This window comes from Colobus angolensis, unplaced genomic scaffold (genome assembly GCF_000951035.1).
Source record: "Colobus angolensis palliatus isolate OR3802 unplaced genomic scaffold, Cang.pa_1.0 Scaffold125, whole genome shotgun sequence".
Taxonomy (NCBI): Eukaryota; Metazoa; Chordata; class Mammalia; order Primates; family Cercopithecidae; genus Colobus; species Colobus angolensis.
Genome location: NW_012113697.1, coordinates 2,282,991 through 2,299,588, shown reverse-complemented (window position 1 = coordinate 2,299,588; position 16,598 = coordinate 2,282,991). Strand labels below are relative to the sequence as shown.

The 16,598-nt window shown below is 41.1% G+C and overlaps 1 protein-coding gene across 1 annotated transcript in view; it reads right to left on the bottom strand.

The window, feature by feature from the left end:
* Positions 1-2: 2 nt before the first annotated feature.
* The window catches only part of LOC105505451 (heparan sulfate glucosamine 3-O-sulfotransferase 3A1), a gene marked incomplete at its 3' end in the record, with an annotated part of 105,928 nt that continues 89,332 nt past the window's right edge, over positions 3-16,598 (bottom strand). The window contains exon 2 of the mRNA XM_011933289.1: positions 3-108. Within this exon, the coding sequence (XP_011788679.1) occupies positions 3-108 (106 nt within the window). The remainder of the gene's footprint in view (positions 109-16,598) is intronic.

The following is a 16,598-nucleotide window of genomic DNA, read 5'->3' as shown; positions in this document are numbered from 1 at the left end:
GTGTCCTTGGACATGGCCGAGATGCGCGCGGGCGCCTCCCGCGTGACGAAGTAACTGGGCGTCTTCTCCATGGTGATCTGCCCGTCCAGGGTTCTGGGCATCAGGTCCCTGAGAAAAGCAAAAAGGCACTTCAGAGATGTGCATAGAGAGCTCAGTTCCGGGAGAGACTGTAAAGAACACGCTGGAGCCAGGCCGCAATTCCAGCCCCCACTCCCCGCCCACTTGCTAGATGTCTGATGATGGCACAACGAACTCCGCACCTCAGATTCCTCGTGTATTGAGCAGAGAATGATAGTATTACCCATCGCGTACAGTTTTGTGATGATTAAACGAGTTAATACACCTCAACTACTTAGAAAAGTGCCTGCCACCGAATAAATGCCATGTTAAATTTCTGTGTTTTACTATTGTTTATCCACAGTGCTGTAAGAAAATAACCTTGGTCAAAATCTTCAGGTGAATTAGAATATTGTCATAAACACAATTATACTGTTATGAGATAGTATTAAAATATCCTGAGTCCTTCCTGTAGTTTTCTTATAAACAAAGCAATTATATTCAACATCACGTAGCATATTACACAAAATACTTATGTTTGTAATTCCTGAGTTTTCCAGCAACAAACAAGACTTATTAAAGAATCCATCTTTTGCCTAATGATTTGAAATGCCATCATTATCATATTCTAAATATGTTGATTCTTTTCTACATTGGCCCAATTATAAGCTATTATCGTGTGATAGTATATTTTCATGTACACCAGAGTAAATTCTGCCTTTCTATTGTTCAACTTGTCCTTGATGATTCTTGTCTGTTTATTCCTCCTGACAAATGAGATATCACTTTGTCACATTAAAAACAAAAACCCACTTGGAGTCTTGATAAAGCAGATAGTGCTTCTCTGTTCAAGCAGGCTTTCTACTGGCCTCGCCAGTCAAAACATATGAACAGGAGAGATCAAATCTATTTGTTCTTCCAACTTAAGTATACTACAATTAAATGCACTATTTGTTGAGATAGATACAGACAGATGGATAGTCAGAGATGTTTAGTTATTTCATTTTGTAGTTTTGATTTCTCTTTTAATGTAGACATTATCTAGGATTGTATATCTTTAGTTCTCATGATAGACTTGTTACTTTTGTTCATGGAATTTGTGGTTAGTTTTTATTTTGCATCTGCAAGGAAAGGATACACTTTGTATCATGGGAGCTTGCAGTTATTAGTTCCCTGTGATTTTTGTCCCAGCTACACCATCTGGGCTAACTATATTTTGTGAGACACGTCAAACACACACAAAAGCAGAGAAAATTGTCAAATCAATCTCATACACCTCACATCCAGTTTCAAAACTTCATGATGGCCAATTTTATTTATAAATCCCTTCATTTCTGCTGCCCCCCCAGGCCAGCTGGATTATTTTAAAGTCATTCACAAACATCCTGTCAATGGATTAATAAGTATTCCTGCTCCCATCTGCATTATTTCTGGCACAAATTCCTCAATCTCTCAGGCAATCTGATGGCCCTGATACTCCCTTAGTTTTAATGATGCAGGTACTGGGACTCAGGAAACAATACTCCAAAATGAAGGCCTCAAAAGCAGCCTCAGAAGCAAAAGTTTTTCTCTGAACTTCTCCCGCCCCTCTGTCTTTCAGTCCTACTCTTACCCAAGACTGACCATAGAAACTAAAATCCCTCTCCCGCAAGGCAGGTCATAGAAACCGGAACTCCTTTTCCCCAAAGCCAGCCATAAAACCTAAAAACATTACTCTAACTTTCCACTTTTCTGTATAAAAATTGGCCATAAAGAAATGATCTGACCTATCCTGTTTGACTGTAGATCGTAAGACCTTCATTCCTGAGAGGGTCCTGCCCCACACCTAAAAGGAAGGAAGGCATGCTCAGAGAGGCCAAGAAGAATCTAGACAGGCCTTGCAGGCTTCCCCCACTGGGTCTATTTGGGTTAGATCATGCCCTTTTTGTCCAATCATATTTCTGTACAACTGTTCATATTTAGTTAAGCCCAAGCATAAAAATGGACAATTTCCTCTGTATCTTTAGGTCTTCCCTCTGAAGGCTCTTGCATACACAGTAATAAATGTGTATGCCTTTTCTCCTATGAATCTGCCTCTCATCAGCGATTTTCAGCAACCCTTCAGGAGTTGAAGGGGAAGTTTTCCCTTAGCCCATACTCAGGTTTCCTCCCATTTTTTTTTGGTGGGGGGTGGTTATTTTTGTCATTTCAGTCGGGTTATCTTTACTTTTTATAGGCATTTGCTTTCTGTTTCTGAGCTTTTAATTTTTGAAATAAATGTGAACTTCCTTTTTCAAAATAACTCTTAATGTACCTCATTACCCACCTCCTAGACAGACCTTAAGGTCTGGGTAAGAGTAAGCGAAGATCCTTTGGTGTTGACACAAAGGAGACACACATTGGCATAACCACCTATGCGACGCAGATTCTGTGGTGTGAATGCATATCACTCATTCCTCTGTGACTCCTTTTATGGAACTGAAAAGTTGGCTAGGCCAACCTAAAATAAAAACTTACATTACTCTTGTCTAAGGTGAGCCAGGAGATTTATCCAGAGATGGTTGGAATTTCTCAGTGAAGGAAATTTAATCAAATGTGTGAAAAAGTTTTGGGCTTGAAAAGCAACCATCAACTACACAGAAGTGATAAGAAAGAGTATTTATGGATTTTTTTTGAAAGAGCCAGCATTGCTGTCTCTTTTTTTTTCTATATATCTTTGATGTTTGACTGTTTTATTTCAAATTTTGACCAGTAAAATAGAGAGAGCATAATACTTCACTTGGGAGCTCCTGGTTGGCCTACTGGGGAAGGGGTTGGGTGTATGGGTGTGGTTGGGGTGGGTAAGAGCTGCAGGAGACTTTGCAGAGATTGAGGCTATAGATTGCGCTGGGCCAGGGGAAACACTGCTAAAACTACTAAAAAAAGGAATCATATTTTAAATAATCTCAATAGAGTAGGGAAAAGAGCTATCCAACATACGAGGAGTTTGAAGAGGAAACAGCTAAAATCGGATTGCAAAAGAAAAACACATTCATTACTGTCATTGGCAGGTTGAGGAAAACGGACTGATTTAGCATGGGGGGGTGTGGAGAGTTGGGCTTAACTATAAGCTACCTGCAAGCTTCTTTCTGCAAAAATAAATAAACGATAGTCTAAATAAATCCTAATCAAGCTTACATTGTAGAAAATGGTTGCTTTGTGACAGGACTCACAACAGAATTCTTTAAACGGCAATCTTTAAATCTTTTTTTTTCAAAAAAGTCAATAAAAGGGATAAACATTTTTTTTCAAAAAAATCAATGAAGGGGATACATTTTTTTCATACATTTTCTTTTGCACATCTTACTGCATTTTAATGTTCAACAAAGCACCACACTAGCATATAAAACAAAAGGCATATGTATGTTGGAATACTGCATTTCAAAGTGTCTGGAAGTTGGAAATCGTTCTTCTTTACCACAGTAAGGTACATATTAGGTTGGTGCAAAAGTAATTGTGGCTTTTGCAATTATTGGCAAAACCACAATTACTTTTGCACCAACCTAATACTTTTAATGGCAACACCTGTAATTACTTTTGCACCAACCTAATACTATGACTGTGCTTTGTGTAAAAGCTGGGGCCCGGGATGGGTAGTGAAAGATCTATTACAGTATTACAAAAGGTCTACAGAAATACCAGGCAGGCTATGGGAGCAGGAAGGTGTGTGCACTGAGAAATCACGTGAGGTTTGCCTGAAGACAGAACAGGTGAGGAAGGATGGGAGAAATTCAACTGGATGATGGCAGGCATACGTCCTAGGGGAACTTACTTTCCAAGCTAAGTAGTGTAGACCATTCCAACCTCCCCTCTAAATAGTGAGCAGAATTTGGAGACATTTACAGTAGGTATAAGGATGAGGAAATGGGTTGAGACCAATACTGTAAGGAAAAAAATTATAGAAGTGTATTTGTTTTGTCCTGAGGCAGGCAAAGATAAGCAGAAATTTCACAAGCAAATTAAGAATTATTGCAAGGTAGATTATACACAGTTGCTCTTCTTCCCATAGAACTCAAAGAGAACTCACAATAGCCAAAGGGCAGAAGCAACCCGAGTGTCTATTGACAGATGAGTTAATAAACAGAATGTAGTTTATGCATACAATGGAATATTATTCAGAAATTCTGACACACACTCCAACCTGGATGAACCTTGGGGACTTTATGCCAAGTGAAATAATCCAGTCACAAAAAGACAAATGCTGCGTGAGTTCACTTATATGATATATCTGGGGTACTCAAATTCATTGAGACAGCAAGCAGAATGGTGGTTTCCAGAGGCTGTAGGGAAGAGGAACAGAGAGTTATTGTTCAGTAGGTATGAAGTTTCGGTGTTATAAGATTAAAAGAGGCCGGGCGCGGTGGCTCAAGCCTGTAATCCCAGCACTTTGGGAGGCCGAGACCGGCGGATCACGAGGTCAGGAGATCGAGACCATCCTGGCTAACATGGTGAAACCGCGTCTCTACTAAAAAGAATACAAAAAAAAAAAAAAAAAAAACTAGCCGGGCGAGGTGACGGGCGCCTGTAGTCCCAGCTACTCGGGAGGCTGAAGCAGGAGAATGGCATAAACCCGGGAGGCGGAGCTTGCAGTGAGCTGAGATCCGGCCACTGCATCCAACCTGGGCGGCAGAGCGAGACTCCGTCTCAAAAAATAAAAAAATAAAAAAATAAAAAATAAAAAAGATTAAAAGAGTTCTCGAGGTTGATCACACAACAACATGTATGTACTTAACACTACTGAACCTAGCAATGGTTAAACTGGTAAATTTTGTGTTATGTGGATTTTACTACAATTTTTTAAAAAAGAACTTAAGGGAGAACAAACATTTCAATGGCATTGATAGAAATTAGTTAGACAAAAGAGTCTTTTTGCTTTATGGTTAATTAAACATTAGAACAAGGTACTGCTGAAGGAGGTTGTGGTTTTGCTAAAAGGAAAATATAATAATTTATGAGATTTTTGTGCAGCTGATCTCGAATCAAAAACTGAGGTTTGTGGTCCATGCCCACTGCTTGCTGCATCATCATGAGATAGTAATTTAGCATCTCTAGGCTCAGTTTATTCACCTTACCAGAAAAATCAAGTCAAAGGTTCAAAATTCCTGGACTGTAATGAGGTGTCAACATGGCCATTATTACTGTAGGGAATAGAGGAAAGCACTCTTTTTAAGAATGTGACACCCAGTGTTCTGAATTCCCAACTTCTGGGAGAACTCCACTTAGTCCAGCTAACAAAGGGTTCAGAGAGTTAGAGCTCTTTGCCATGTTCCTGACATACCTGCCCATTTGTCATTCAGTGAGGATACCTGGTTTGAAGGCGGTGAGCTGGCTACATTATTTGGAAGGGCAGTGCCTGGCTTATTATCTTATTATGGTATGAGAGAGATGAGCTCAGTTTTTAAGGGGATTTCATTTCCTTCCGTGGCATGGGTGCAGTTGTGCCAGGAAGGAAACTGCTGGGCAATGTTAAATCTGGCTCAGACATCATGCCACTCCACTGTGCTGGGGAATTCCATTCTGGATCTGACCTGTCACCCTGGGTAAGGCTCTCGGGACCTAGGATTGTTAGAGCTGCTGTGTGTCTGTGGTGCAGGAAGTGTTATGGTCAAGCAGGAACTGTGATAGACACGCTAAGTTGTCTTCCGTTTTCTACCCCAGCCTTCAACCAGGTCAGCAGTTAATGGTGGGAGTACTAAAATGACCCAGAGGACTTTCTCCTGCCACACTACTGAGGGGACAGACCTGCCTCCACGGCTGTGCCTTAACGATGGTCCAAGAGGCAAGCCTAGAACTCTAGCACTGGCTGCATCACTGCCACCTCTACGATCTGGGAACCACCTGAGAGAGCCTTCCATGACACTCAACAACACATATGCATGGTGCATCCAATATGTGCAAGAAAAAATAAAAAGAACTTCCCTCATGTGCCTCACTCTTCTTATCCATTTGGGCCATTTGCCCTGAATTCTCATTGCCGTCATGTCTTTTGCTCCTTCACCCTCCGTCTGGAACTGCTACTGGCCCTCTCTGAAGGTACTTCTTCCAAAAAACAATTACCCTATTACCCTTCCCCATTTTATTTTTAATCAATGATGTTTGGTCAATTTTCTATTTATATGGAAAAATAAATCTTGGCATTTGCCTCTAGCTATCTAGGAAAATTTAATTCCAGATCGTCTGCTGATACAAATATAAGTGGTGAAACAATCAACTTTTGGAAGGAAACCTAGAACATCTTGATGATTTTGAAGGAGGTAAAGTTTTGTTAGTTTCTTAAAGGAGCAACTATAATGCTAAATAAATAAATAAATAAATAAATAAATAAATAAATAAATAGGGCTGGGGCAGTCGCTCATGCTTGTAATCCCAGCACTTTGGGAGGTGGAGGCAGGCTGATTATGAGGTCAAGAGAGTGAGACCATCCTGGCCAACGTGGTGAAATCACGTCTCTATGAAAAATACAAAATTAGCTGGGCGTAGTGGCGTGTGCCTGTAGTCCCAGCTACTCGAGAGGCTGAGGCAGGAGAATCGCTTGAACCTGGGGGGTAGAGGTTGCAGTGAGTTGAGATCAGGCCACTGCACTCCTGCCTGGCAAGAGAGCAAGATCCATCACAAAAAACAAAAAACAAACAAAAAACTCCTATAAATCAATAAGTAACAATAACTACACAGCATAGAAGAAAAACAGGCAGAAACCTGGAATAAGCACTTCTGAAGGAAGTAAAGTTTTGTTAACAGAATACAGTATCCACAAGTATACAGCTAGATAGGAGGAATAAGTTCTAGTGTTCTGAAGCATTGTAGGGTGAATATGGTTAACAACAATTTCGTGTATGTTTTCAACAAGCTGGAAGGGAAGATTTTTGAATGTTCACAACACTAAAAAGTAATAAATGTTTGAGGTGATGGATATACTAACTACCCTGATTAGATTATTACATTGTATACATGTATTGAAATATCACTCTCTATCCTGATTGGATTATTACATTGTATACATGTATTGAAATATCACTCTGTGTCCCATAAGTATGTACAATTATTAGGTGTCAACTAACGATGAAATGGAAAATAAATAAATAAAAAGTAAATAATCAATAAACACACGAGAAGGCACTGAACTTCATCGGTCATCAGGAAAATGTAAAGCAAAACACAATAGCATACTATGATACACCCACTGGTCATCTAGAATAAAAACCACAGAGAATTCTGAGTTTGGATGAGAATGTGGAACTGGCACTTTAGTGGTTAAAGAGTAAACTGGCACAGTGACTTTAGAAAACTCTTTGGCACTATGTGCCAAACATATGCATTCACTGTGACCCAGCCATTTCATGGCCAGGGCTATACTCAATGGAAATGATACATATGTTCACCAAAAGACATGTTCGCAAATGTTCACAGACAATCCTAATAGTCCCCATTTCAAGCTCTCCAAATGTCCACCCAAAATAGATGCACGTAGATCTTAAACAGTGAGATCTTAAACTGCACACAGAGTGAATGACTTAAAACCTGTGGGTGAGTTGGGTATGGTGGCTCACACCTGTAATCCCAGCCCTTTGGGAGGTCGAGGTGGGTGGATCACAAGGTCAGAAGTTCGAGACCAGCCTGACCAACTGGTGAAACCCTGTCTCTAGTAAAACTACAAATATTAGCCGGGTGTGGTGGCAGGTACCTGTTAAAAGTCCCAGCTACTCGGGAGACTGAGGCAGAAGAATGACTTGAACCCAGGAGGCGGAGGTCGCAGTAAGCTGAGATTGCACCACTGCACTCCAGCCTGGGTGACAGAGCGAGACTCCATCTCAAACAAACAAACAAAACCTGTGGGTGAACATCACAATGTTAACAAACAGAGCCAGTCACAAAAAAGGAAACACTGTATGATTTCCTTTATAAAAAATGTTCTTAAACAGGCCAAACTCATCTATCCCATTCAATGTCAAAATGGAGGTTACCCTTAGGGGGATCGGTATCTAGAAGAGGGCAAGAGAGGGACTTCCAGGCTAAAGGAAAAGTACCAATTCATGACCTGGGTACTGGTCACAGAAGCATATCCATTTTGTGAAAATTTATTGAGCTGTATCCCATGATTTGTGTCCTTTTTTACGTTTATGTTGTACTTGAAGAAAGATTTTACTATGCTTATAAAAAATAAATGGACTGATATCCCATAATGCTCCAAGAAAAGCATGACTTTTTTTTTTTTTAAAAGGGTATTTGCGAAGCCCACTATGTCTCCAATTTGTGTAAATTCAGATCACAAAGGAGAAGGAGTGGAGATCACATACCTGGGAGTCAGGCGTCCTCTCCAAGACCACTTCTCCCTCACCCCAGGTAAATGATAAGGACGGCAGCTGCCCCTCACATGGACCACTATGAGCACAGTGGTGTGCAGTGTAACCTGGAGGATGTGTTTCAAGAGTGTGAACTCAGAAAAGAGAGAACTGAAGAATAAGTCACACTTGCAAAACATTTGGGCGACGACTTTCTCAGCTAATCCTTACGCAGCCCAAAAAGAGGTAAGGTAGGTAATTACATTCCCTAATTTTTCTGACAGGGAAGCTGAGGTCCAGAGAGGCTGAGCAGTATGCTGACGTCTTCATAGTCACTGTATGGAAGGTGATGGGTGGTACTCCCACGGCCTAGTGTGAGATTATTTCTATTGCAGCAGGTAAGAGAAAGTCAGCAGCCAGAGGGGTTTACAAAAATAATATACAGACAATGGAGCCAGTGGAGCAAATTCAATAGATGGAAAACGTGGGAACATGAGAGAGTTATCCAGAAGGTAGATGTGAAGATCCTGAAAGAACTAAATCCTGAATTGAATACAGATGAGATGAAGAAATTTGTCTGCTTGAATTGGGGAGCTGTACGAAATTAGACCAAAAAAGATGATGGTTTGATTAATGTCAGTGATATATTAAATCTGAAGCAGTGTGCAGGTTTGGAGCAGGAAAGGACTGCAGGTGGTTAAATACTTTAGGGGGTTCTTCCAACAGAATCCAAACTTGAGGAGTTAAAGACCTGGATTAGGGTGCTGACAGTGGGAAAGACAGGGTGGGTGAGGACAAAAGAAATATTTAGAGTATAATCCGTGAGGCTAGATAGCTGATTTATGAATGAAACAATGTAGACATTTTCCAAAAAGAAAGGTGGAAAAGAATACAAATGTTATTAAAGTGCACAATTATTTTGGAGAAGGAAGTGTTCCCCTCTCCTCCTCAAAAAAGAAAATTTGGGCCGGACGTGGTGGTTTATGCCTATAATTCCAGCACTTTGGGAGGCAGAGGTGGACAGATCACCAGGTCAGGAGTTCGAGACCAGCCTGACCAACATGGTGAAACCCCGTCTCTACTAAAAATACAAAAATTAGCCAGGTGTGGTGGCATGTGCCTGTAATCCCAGCACTCAGGAGGCTGAAACAGGAGAATTGCTTGAACCCGGGAGGCAGAGGTTGCAGTGAGCCGAGATCTCGCCACTGCACTCCAGCCTGGGCAACAGAGTGAGACTTCATCTTAAAAAAAAAAAAAAAAAAAAAGGATTTCTGTTTCAGTAGAGTCGGAGTTACTTTTTTTATAAAAGTTAGGATTTCTGCATGAGGATTCTAGTGGAGACAAAATAGTAGTAGTTTTATTCTAAACTATGACACAGATGGATCATGTATCTCCATGAAGACAACATAGTTTTATAGGAAACTCAGAAATAGGAATAGTAATAAGGATTTCAGTCTTGATTTTGCTATTAATAAGCTGTGTGATCTCAGGCAAATCACTTTCGTTCTCCTGGCCTCAATTTCTTCATGAACAAAAAAAGCGTATTGTCCTCAATGTCGGTAGGGCTTTCCATCTCTAAGATTTCATGTAGGGAGTGAGACTTTAATTCCTTTCTAACTTTTATTTAAAGCTCTGTGCAGCATCATGCTGCTATGTTCTGAAGTATGGCTCCACCAATCACATCAAGAGATTTGTATAAATAATTACACAGGGCAATTCTGCATCAACAGAATTGATTTCAAAATCAATGAGATCTGAAAGAATGCAGTTCAAATAACTGATGCCAAGAGAAAGTGCTGAGGTTAGTTAAAATGAAGGTGAACTTGATATATCCCTAGGGCTTGGGAGCAGCAGAAAGACCAGGAAATCTATGAGCAGAGAGGTCTCACTATATTCCACAAGGCAAGTGATGAAGGAGACCCACGTCTATCCTGTGCTTCTGTGCCTGACACGTTGAAATGAGATGTCAAAGTCAGGAGGCCAGGCACGGTGGCTCATGTCTGTAATCCCAGCACTTTGGGAGGCCAAGGCGGGCGGATCGCCTGAGCTCAGGAGTTCGAGGCCAGCCTGGGCAACACGGTGTAACCCCGTCTCTACTAAAATACAAAAAAAAAAATTAGCCAGGCCTTGGGGGTGGAGGCCTGTAATCCCAGCTTCTCAGGCGGCTGAGGTGGGAGAAATGCTTGAACCCGGGAGGCGGAGGTTGCAGTGAGCCAAGATTGTGCCACCGCACTCCATCCAGGGTGACAGAGAGAGACTCCCTCTCCAAAAAAAAAAGAAAGAAAGAAAGAAAAATGTCAAAGTCAGAAGATGAAATTCATGGATAGAACTACATTAAAAATAATAGATCCAGGGCAGCCAGAAATTTAAGTTCAGGGTCCTTAGGAAGAGATAACGAAGATAGAAGAAAATGAACACTTACTGAGCATTTACCGTAGAACAAGATCTGATGTATTATTTCTTAAGTCTCACAACTAAAATGAAAAGCTAGAATTATTCCCCTCATTTTACAGATGGGGAAATAGGCTCAGAGAGATAATGTGACTTATCCAAGCACACATGGTTGCTAATAGGGCAAGAATGAAAATCCAGGTCCATCCAGCTCTAAAGTGCATATTCTTTCAACCTTTGGAAACAGGGAACATCGGAGTGACTTTTGATTGACGTTCCTGGCCGTCTTTGACATTCTGCCAAAACATATGAGTGTTAAATGCATTCTTTACATATCCATCTCTGAATGCAAATCACCCTTCCTGAAATCTTGCGAACAGGTAATACACACCATGTGTTTTTCAAAGGCTATCTTCTGCAAGGGAAGGACATCCTGCAAAGGGAAGTCCCTGAGCTGTAATGCAAAGGTAATGTGCCTTGAGGAATAAATAAATCTGGCCCGTGTACATGTACTTTTTTTAAGTCTATACAACCAAACAGAACTGTGTGTCTGTTTTTGGAAGCCTCCGGCAGCAGAACATGCTAGAAAAACATGCTCTTTTCATGGCCATGGCGAGAAGGTAGTTCCTGTGGGTCCTCAATGGTGTGTGTCTGGGAGCAGGGGAAACTGCTGGAAACTCTCCGTGCTGTCAACTCGCCATCCCTTGGGCCGAGTCCCACTCACATTAATATTTCTTTTCCTGCTGTTGTTACGTGGGACCCCTCCGAAAACGTGACTTATAAGGATGGAAAGAAAACTCCCTTTACTTGTTTTAATTGGCTTCTGTGGGTAGGAAGACTTATGTTTTTGAACCAGCTCCCACACTAACTGAATCTGGATATGCAATTCTAAGAACCAAATCATCATCAAGATAAGCTAAACATCAGGGTTAGAGGCTGGGACACTGACCAGTGCCACTGACAGCAGACTCCTTTTAAAACTTTTAACGACCAGGTAAAGAAGAAAGAGAGAGAGAGAAAAAAAAAACTGGATTCTTGTTCTCACTAGTCTTTATGACACAATATGTATCAAAGCTTACTTCAAGAAAACAGCACAGGGCTCCCTGGACTCTAGGGGAGGAGAGAAAAGTCAAGGACTCTTGATCGTTCATTTGGGGGAGCCTCATGAAAAGATAACGAATCCATCTGTAGTCAGGTCAGATCAAAGAGTCTTCCTGGAAGACAAGGGGCAAGAGTGTTTTGGGCTCATAAATTCAAGTAAGAATGCTTTATGTTTCTGCTGGATCTTAGAGTTTCCCAAGCAATTCCACACATTTTCTCTTTCATTGACTCTTAGAAACAGTACAAATAAACCAGTAACTTCCAAGGCTCATTGCTTCAACCCCTGATCCCCCTTTCTATGTTAACTTCGTTGGGAGAACTCATGTAATTCATAAGATGTAAACTACCATTTCTTTTTTTTTTTTTTTTGAGACGGAGTCTCCCTCTGTCGCCCAGGCTGGAGTGCAGTGGCCAGATCTCAGCTCACTGCAAGCTCCGCCTCCCGGGTTCCCGCCATTCTCCTGCCTCAGCCTCCCCAGTAGCTGGGACTACAGGCGCCCGCCACCGTGCCCGGCTAATTTTTTGTTGTATTTTTAGTAGAGACGGGGTTTCACCGTGTTAGCCAGGATGGTCTCGATCTCCTGACCTCATGATCTGCCCGTCTCGGCCTCCCAAAATGCTGGGATTACAGGCGTGAGCCACTGCGCCCGGCCTAACACGGTATGCATTGTCCCAAATTCTGCTTTAAAGTGGTTTCTGTCTCCTAGGAGCTGGTGTGCTTCTATCAATGTCCTATCAAAGTATTAAATAATATCCAGAGAAATAACCTTACAACATTGAAAACTAAAATTTACAAACAACCGGATTATGCCAGAATCTGTAAGACGATCAGAGCCTAAGAAACCACCTGGGAAAGGGAGGAATACGTCATTCTTCCCCACCACGGGGCCATCTCTGGACTTCCGACATTCTTTGTACCAAGCAAAAAGTAACATCTCCTACTCTGAGAGTAAGCATCTCTTTAATTTTTTTTTTTTTTTTTTTTAGCCTAGGTGCCACTCTTGCCTGACCCTGGTCCTGGCCCTGGCAGAGATCCACACTTCGAAAATACTAGCAAGTTTTTAGAGTTTGAGAAAAAAGAAAGTATTTCCTGGCATTTAAACAGAAAGAGAAACAAATAACACAATACCTAGGCTACTGACAAATGAAGGAGGAGACAGGGGAGTTGAGCCGTAGCCTTCAGTAATAAGTGCCGAAAATGGAGAAGAGCTTAAAGGGAAAAAGACCTTTATGCTCAGCTAAGTTTTATTTCATTTGATGACATATCAAAACGACATTTTCAGATATGCAATAGTTTAAAAAACTTAACACCCATGTAACCCTGGGAAACAAACAAACTTGAAGGTTCATGTCAACTGAGCAATAGATACAGAAAAATTAAAAGCACAAGAATGAAAAAGTTAGTGTATTTCAGTAAAATGAGGGGCTATCTAAAATCAGTCAGAATAGAGATGTCTTAAAGAATTATTCTTAATGTATGCATAAAAACGATGACAAATACATAGCAGAAATAAAATGTAATTAAGTTAGCTAGGAGCTGAAGCCTGAATAATATTTACAAGCCCTTAAAAGTGTGTGTGTATTTGGGTGCAAGAGAGAGAGAGAGAAAGAGAGAGAGACAGAGAGAGATTGATAGGTTACAACGAGACAGAGAAGAGACCAAGAAGATAGGAGAAAAAAGAGAAGAATCTAGAATCTACCAGAGATAGGAAAGTGCAAGGACTGTATTCTTCCAAGCAGTACCACTAAAAATTAGAACAGGAAAAAACCTTAGAAATCCCCTAATCCAGCTGCTTCATTTCACGGATATTGAAAGGTTTGAGAAGGAGCTTGTCCTAAGTCATTCAGCCAAAAGAACACAAAAAGCTAGGCTTAGATTCTGAGTCTTCTGATGCTTGGCTCACTGTTCTTTCTAAGTTACATTATTCTGCCTTAATTCTAGAAATATAATGTGCCCAGGGCTTGATTACCTGAAAAACAAAATCCATCTTGGGGACGTGGGTGGAATTCCCTTGTAGTGCTTCTGAACTGTGAAAGTTATATTAAATGTTGAGTCCTGATTAAAGGAAGAATCGGCTTTTCTTCAGCCTACCTGGTTCTCATAACCATGATGGTACGAGGTCATCATCTAGAAGGGGAGAATGGAATTCTTATTCAAAGTGGGGAGAGTCTGGGCCAAGGGCAGGCCCCTCTCCTGGCTCTGTGGTGGCTGCCGCAGCAAACCCAACATCTAGGCTGATCTGGGCTCTTGACAGGAGTTTTCTAGATGATTAGTTTGAGAGCTGTGCTATCGGCTGTTGTGCAACTGCGGGCAGCTGCTTCGGAACAGAGCTCTCATCAGCCTGGAATTATCGGGTCTTTGCATATGTGCGGCTGGAGATAAGGAGGGAAAATGTGCTTTTCCTTGTTTGGAAATCAACAATCTCAGGAGAGTGGGGAAGCTGAGAGAGAAACACGATGAGGATAAATCTAAAATTTTAGAAAGGTTCTTTGTTACATTTTGGCAAGGGTGGTAGTTTTTGTTGTTTGCTTGTCCATTCCTTATTTTTCTGTCAGTTTATTTTATTCCACTTGTTAAGTTCTGGACACAGACTAGGTGCTAAATCAGTATGTCTTTCAAGTTTGAACCAGGAAAAGTGACTTGCAGCTTTGATTTTTGGCAGGAGTCTGGGGTCTTGAAATGCTAGGATATTCTTTTTAAAATTTGCCATCCTCACCCTCTGTGAATATCTCAGTTTTTGTTTGTTTGTTTGTTTGTTTTAAGACAAAGTCTTGCTCTGTGACTCAGGCTGGAGTGAAGTGGCGCGATCTTGGCTCACTGCAACCTCCACCTCCCGGGTTCAAGTAATTCTCCTGCCTCAGCTTCCCGCATAGCTGGGATTACAGGCACCCGCCACCACCTGCTTGATTTTGAACAGAAGAAAAGGAGAAACATTTTGTCTCATACAGATCAGAACAAACTTCCAAAATAATCTCTTATTCATTACTCTTATGGGTTTTAGAACCCTAATAATGTCATAATGAAATGAAGCATGCAGACAAAACAAACTTTAGGAAATCCATCCCTGAGTGCGCATTTTACACAGCCTCTTAGAGCAGCTGTACCACGCACCACTAAGAAGAAGCAAAACCATCCATCCAATAGGGACACAGGCAAGAAGGGCTCTGGCTTTAAGTCCCACAATTTGGAAGTTCCCACAAATTGCACACACACACAAATTTATTACAGAAACTGTCACTCCAGCATCAGCACAGTGCAACCAGAAACCCTAAATACCCACTCTTATATTTAAATCCCAGGGAAATGCTTCGGCAAACCTCTTGCCCTGTGTCTTTAAAACAAAAGGGCCAGATGCTGAGAACACACAGGGGTTGTGTTGCAGCAGATAGACACTGCTTCCAGTCTGGGGAAGGATTTGGGTGAGGGAAGTAGTTAGCTAAGAGAAAAAAAAAAAATCAAATTAAATAACTTATCCAGGGCTTCCTATCAGAGAGCATGAAATAGCGTCTGGAAGTAAAAGTATCATTTCCTAGTATTTCTGAGTGCTCATTTCTCTGCTTCTCTCCTAATCCAGTTCACGGTCCTGAAGATATTAGCACATTATAGAGGTACTCACAACATTTGCACGTGGAGGTGGAGGGGCATATTTCATAATGGAGCAAATGATGCCACTCTGACATGTATAAATATGTAGGTCCAGATGAAACAGCTGAAGTATGGTACTGATTCTTTCTAGGGGCAACTAGATGGATGTTAAAAGCTAGAATGGAGAACAGTTCTAATTTTATAAATATGTTGGAGATTTAATAACAATTTAAAAATTAATAAGAAGTCAATTTAAAATAATTTTTATTTCAAAATTTTATATTTATTAATTAGAATCTACATTTTATCTTCGAATTTTGATAGATAACTTGGAATAGTTTAGAAATAAAGACAACTTTTAAATGCACATGGAAATAACTTTCATTTCTTAAATTTTACATTTACTTTTTTTGATCAAAATATATTCAAATTTGTATACTTGCACTTCAAAAATTCTTTAGATCAGAGGTCATCCAACTATGGCCCACAGGCCAACCCCAGCTAATTTTTTTAAACTCCATGATTCCATTTATATGACACATTCAGAACACGCAAATCTATAGTGAGAGAAAGCAGATTAGTTGTTGCCAAGGGCTGAGGGGAGTGGGGAATGGGAGTGAATGCTTAATAGGTATGACGTTTCCTTTTGACGAGATGAAAGTGCTCTGGGATTGGATAGCCGTGGTGGTCAGCTATTTTTGTCAGTAAAGTTTTATTGAAACATAGCCACGTCCATTTGCAAATGTATCCTCTCTGGCTGCTTTTGAACCACAAACACGGGACTGGGTACGTGTGACAGAGATCACGTGGCCTAAAAAATATTCATTATCTGGACCTTTTCATAAAACATTTTTCACCTCCTGCTTTAGACCATTGCTGTCAGTAGAATAAAATTAGTATTCAACACTTTGGGAGGCTGAGGCGGGTGGATCACAAGGTCAGGAGACGGAGGCCATCCCGGCTAACACGTTGAAACCCCGTCTCTACTAAAAATGTAAAAAAAATTAGCCGGGCGTGGTGGTGGGCGCCTGTAGTCCCAGCTACTCGGGAGGCTGAGGCAGGTGAATGGTGTGAACCCGGGAGGCAAAGCTTGCAGTGAGCCGAGATCACGCCACTGCACTCCAGCCTGGGCAACAGAGTGAGACTTCATCTTAAAAAAAAAAAAA